Below are 4,717 nucleotides of genomic sequence, written 5' to 3' on the forward strand. Positions count from 1 at the left end.
TATCACCCCCCCCCCCACACACACACACACAGAAGGAGAGAATAAGGATCGCTGTGTGTGTGACAGTCTTTCGAGAGTGTTTTCTGTTAGATAAAGAGAGCAATTATATCAAACTTGAAAAGTGTTGCCAGATAAGCAATAAAATCCCTAATAAAAACAGCAGTGTGAGAGGAGTAGAATAAAGACGCCCAGCTGAGGGTTAACAAGCACTTCACACTTGGCACTTCCTCATGAAAACGCCCAGTTAAGAAGCAAAATAAAATAAATTAAAAAGAGACAATAATTTGAAATAAGCTAAGTCAGGCTGAAAACACATCCACATATCACAATTTCATGTACTCTGTTTTCAATCAGAAAAACAGAGGCAGAAAAACAAAGAGCACTTTCAGAAATCATTTAACTTTTAGTGCATACTCATTCAGAAAACTAACGATTTCTTTAAGAAAGAGGGAGGAGATGGGCTGGAAGAGGTGAGAGAGACTGACAGCTACTGAGGGAGAGACAGCAAGTGAAAGAGACTGATAAAGAAAAGAAAGAGGGCTGCTGCATGCCTTCAGATGCCCACAAGTTTGAAAGGTGTGCCAAAGACTGTGTGTGTGTGCAAACCAATCTAGAAAACAATATTCTTTAATTCATCTTTAAACAACTCATGACAAAGTCACTTTCATTGTGACTTTACTATTCAAACATGACTTATATTTTACAGACACTTCATAGACTATACAATGAAGTAAAAGCAATAAGCTAGTAGCTGTGGAACTGAGTAGCTGGTTTCTAGCTGGTTCACACCAAGGATGATAACTATAATAATAACAATAACTATTATCTTCTAATAATAGATCTAGACCTTAATCAGGTTAGACATCATACTGAATTTAATGCGGATTAAAACGAGGCTGTGAGGGATAGACTTACAGTCTTTGCACCGTATAAACTAAAGGTCCTAGATCATTGTAATTTTCACAACTTGTATCTTTTAAAAATGTTTTATAGAGTTTTTGTGTAATGAACGTTTTTTGGAAATATGTTTTGTGAGCTGAAAGATCAGTATGTTGTTAAATAACAGTACAATCCATTGAACGCACTATATTTATATTTCTCACAGTCTCATTTTCATTCCTGTGGGAATATGGTGCTATAGGGAAGTCCACACCACACCTACAACATCACTGGAATCACTTTCAGAATGATTTTTGGCTTTTAGAACATGGTGGCTGGTCAATAGGCAGCATAAGCTGAATTTTTAGACTATGGTGAGGTCAACAGCAGTTTCCAAATCCTAAATAGTTCATCCATGTAAATCAAGAGTGCTGGTTCTTGTTTTTATAAACGGCACCTTCCTCCTTTAGCTGGAGCTTCTTCTAAATCAAACCAAAGTTCTTGCAAAAAGGTTCTCTGTTTCAGCACTGCTTAATCAGTCACACATATGGCTGCTCTGGAATAGTTTCGATGAGAATGAGAATGTTTTAGATAGTCATGGTAACGTGAAGACCTCCTGTTGAGCCAGCTTGAACCCTGTCACCACCAATTTTACAGCCATGAAAGACATGAACCATAACAATCTCCACTTGATTCTAGAGTGTTTTCTTGAGAAAGAGTGAAGAGTTCAACAGTAAAACAAAAGAAAGTTGTGTGTGTGTTTACAGTAAGTGCAACAGTTGGGTTCTAGGTGGATGCTGCACACTGGTGGTGGTAGAGGAGATTCCCCCCTTCTATGTAAAGCGTTTTGAGTACCCAGAAAAGTGCTATATAAATGTAAGGAATAATTATTAATTATTATTCTATAAGTAAAAGCCATTTATTTTCTCCATAGAGATATTTATTTTGCTTTCTATTAAACTTAAAACTTACTGAATTTATGACTCAAAGTCAATAGCTTTATATTGCACCATCATTTGCTAAGCTTCACTGGATGAGTAATTTATTATTAACAGTTCTAAGTACTTTTTAATATGGATTTAAACCAAAAGTCTGTAATGTGATATATCTCGGTGTCACGGTTGCCTTCTGTGGCGAAACAAAGAACGAGGAGACATGGGATAAACTTAAAGTAACTGTCATTCAATCATCCAAGACGGGGTAAAGCAAGGCAGGCAGGGACACACAGGAAACACAACATCGATGTTCAATACCAGACAACACAGACAGGAACTTAAGTACATGGGACAATTGACAAGACACACCTGGGAGCAATCAACAATCAAACACACAGGAAAACCAAATGAACTTAAACTATAATGAGGACAGGAACAGGAACATAACCAAATATGGGCACACACGAGGGAAAACAAAACAAAACATACAGAACAGTCCTTGGGTGTGACACTTGGAGCCGGTTCAGTTGTTTTTTTTATTTTATTTTTTTAATTGACTATGGAGAAAATAAATGGGAAAAATACTCCTGGCACAAAGGCCTTTGAAAAAGTGGACGGCCACTGTTGTGCTCTATTGGGAGCTGGAAGGAGTTTATGGGGGGTTGCCTTTGTATAAATTATGCATCAAATCAATAGAGAGAGGAAGAAAGATAAAAAGACAAATAGTGCCTTTAGTGGGTGAAAAAGGCAATATATCATATAACACCATCCAGACAGCCATTGGTCAATTTCACAGTTTCTACTAACGGTCTCATTAGGTTCAGTTCAATATCCAATTTGCATTTTAAATTATATAAATAGTGTGAATTCTATTTAGATACAATAGCAGACTGTGGAAGTTTTTACCCTAAGTTTGCATCTATGTCCAGTCATTTGCAGCTAATATATGTGTGACTGTCTTTCTCTCTATTCTAGATCCGTTGAGTCCTACCTATCCCACCTTCGCTAGTGATTCCAGTACGTCTGTCACTGATCCAAATGGTTTGTGGAGCCCCAACCCCGGAGGGGATGCCACCACACCCAAACCTAGCTCCCCTCACTTCATTGGCAGAGGGCTAAATGAGAACCTGATTCCCATCTACTGCCCCATCCTTGCAGCGGTCGTAGTCGGCCTCCTGGCTTACATCATCTTTAAGAGGTGAGCTAAAGAGAGAAAAAAATCTTAAAACAAAGACATAATAACAGATTGTAATGATTGAGGACAGTAATAGGTGGTGAATAATTCAGGCCTTATTATTGGAGTTATCAGATTAACCCTCATGCTGTATTCTAGTCATTTTGACTTGGAGAGGATATTCTTTTTCCTGAAAATGCTAGTTAATGTTATCAAATTGTTCTGAAATTTTGCGAATTTGCTCACACAGGGTATGACAACCGAAATTGGATAATTTTCATACTTTTTGGGGGATTTCCCCCAACCTTGTTACACTTCTGGTGTTCCCAGTCTAAAATAACCAGCCTACAAAAAATTGCTTTAAAAATCTCTCAGTTTGCCATATATTATCACCAAATCTTGGATAAAATTTGTTTTTGAGTGAATATTGACTCAATCATCCACAAATAATGCTTTTTTTTCATTAAAAATTGGGGTGTATAAGCTCAGATCAGTGTTCCTAAAAGAAATACAAAACCTTTTTTGACCGGAAACACCAAACCAGGAAAAGGATTTTAAGGATTTTAAAAGGTTAAAGGAATAGTTCACCCAAAATGAAAATTAGCCCATGATTTACTCACCCTCAAGGCATCCTAGGTGTATATGACTTTCTTCTTTCAGACGAATCCAATCGGAGTTATATTAAAAAGTCCCCTTTCAGTCAGTCACTTCTGACATCATGTCGATGACAGACGAATTGGGAATCTCGCCAGAGAGACCAATCTACTTCGAGTGTAAATTAAACGAGACAATGAACATTGGCATGCGGTGATTGCATCCAGTTGCCGCTGATTGCAGCGCGAGTATAAATGGGCAGCAGGTGCAACGCATACTCAGCTTTTCGCTTCAGAGCCGAGCGGTATCATCGTTATGCTCCTGCCAGGCTTCCCTACTCTCACACCCTCTGCCCAACCATGGAACCAGGTAAGTGTTGCACCGCACACTCAGACCCCGTTTCGGCCCACCCATGAGCCGCCTGTGCCGGGTCCCTGTGTTCCACCTCTCTGCCCCACTGTGGGTATGTCGGTGGTTCCGCTGGTCTCACTTGCAAGGTATCTGGGAGCTCCTTCGGACCATCAGACTCGGCTATGCAATTCAGTTTGCCTGGCGTCCTCCCAAATTCAGGGGTATCCTCTTCACATCAGTAAAGGCAGCCAATGCTCATGTCTTGTGTGTGGAGATCGCCTGTGTGTCTTGAACCGGGCCCTTCACAGGCTACCATTCAAGATGTTGACACAGAAATGCATCTTCGGGTGCATCCGTTCCCGAGATTGGTTTGCAGCGATCAACCTGAAGGACGTGTACTTTCATGTCTCGATCCTTCCACGAAACAGACCCTTTCAGTGGTTTGCGTTCGTAGGATGAGCATATCAATACAAGGTCCTGCCCTTCGGGCTGTCCCTGTCCCCTCGTGTTTTCACGACATGGTCCAGCTGATTTGGAGACGTTTCAGAGTCACTCAGGTAGAGCTGTTTGCCTCTATAGAAACCTCTCACTGCCAGCTGTTATAACAGACCTGACCGAGGGAACACTCGGCACGGACGCACTGGCACACAACTGGCCGCGGGGCCTGCACAAATATGCGTTTCCCCCAGTGAACCTTCTTGCACAGACACTGTGCAAAGTCAGGGAGGACGGGGAGCAGGTCTTGCTCGTTGCGCCCTACTGGTCCAACCAGACCTGGTTCCCG

At 40.9% G+C, this 4,717-nt stretch overlaps 1 protein-coding gene across 1 annotated transcript in view; it reads left to right on the top strand.

Annotated features, from left to right (window-relative positions):
• The window catches only part of LOC107566195 (tumor necrosis factor receptor superfamily member 16-like), an 8,180-nt gene extending 5,164 nt beyond the window's left edge, over positions 1-3,016 (top strand). Inside the window, exon 3 of the mRNA XM_016251567.1 lies at positions 2,790-3,016. Coding sequence (XP_016107053.1) covers positions 2,790-3,016 — 227 coding nt within the window. The remainder of the gene's footprint in view (positions 1-2,789) is intronic.
• The last annotated feature ends 1,701 nt before the right edge of the window (positions 3,017-4,717 follow it).

The sequence above is a fragment of the Sinocyclocheilus grahami genome, unplaced genomic scaffold (genome assembly GCF_001515645.1).
Source record: "Sinocyclocheilus grahami isolate Dianchi unplaced genomic scaffold, SAMN03320097.WGS_v1.1 scaffold1055.1, whole genome shotgun sequence".
NCBI lineage: Eukaryota > Metazoa > Chordata > Actinopteri > Cypriniformes > Cyprinidae > Sinocyclocheilus > Sinocyclocheilus grahami.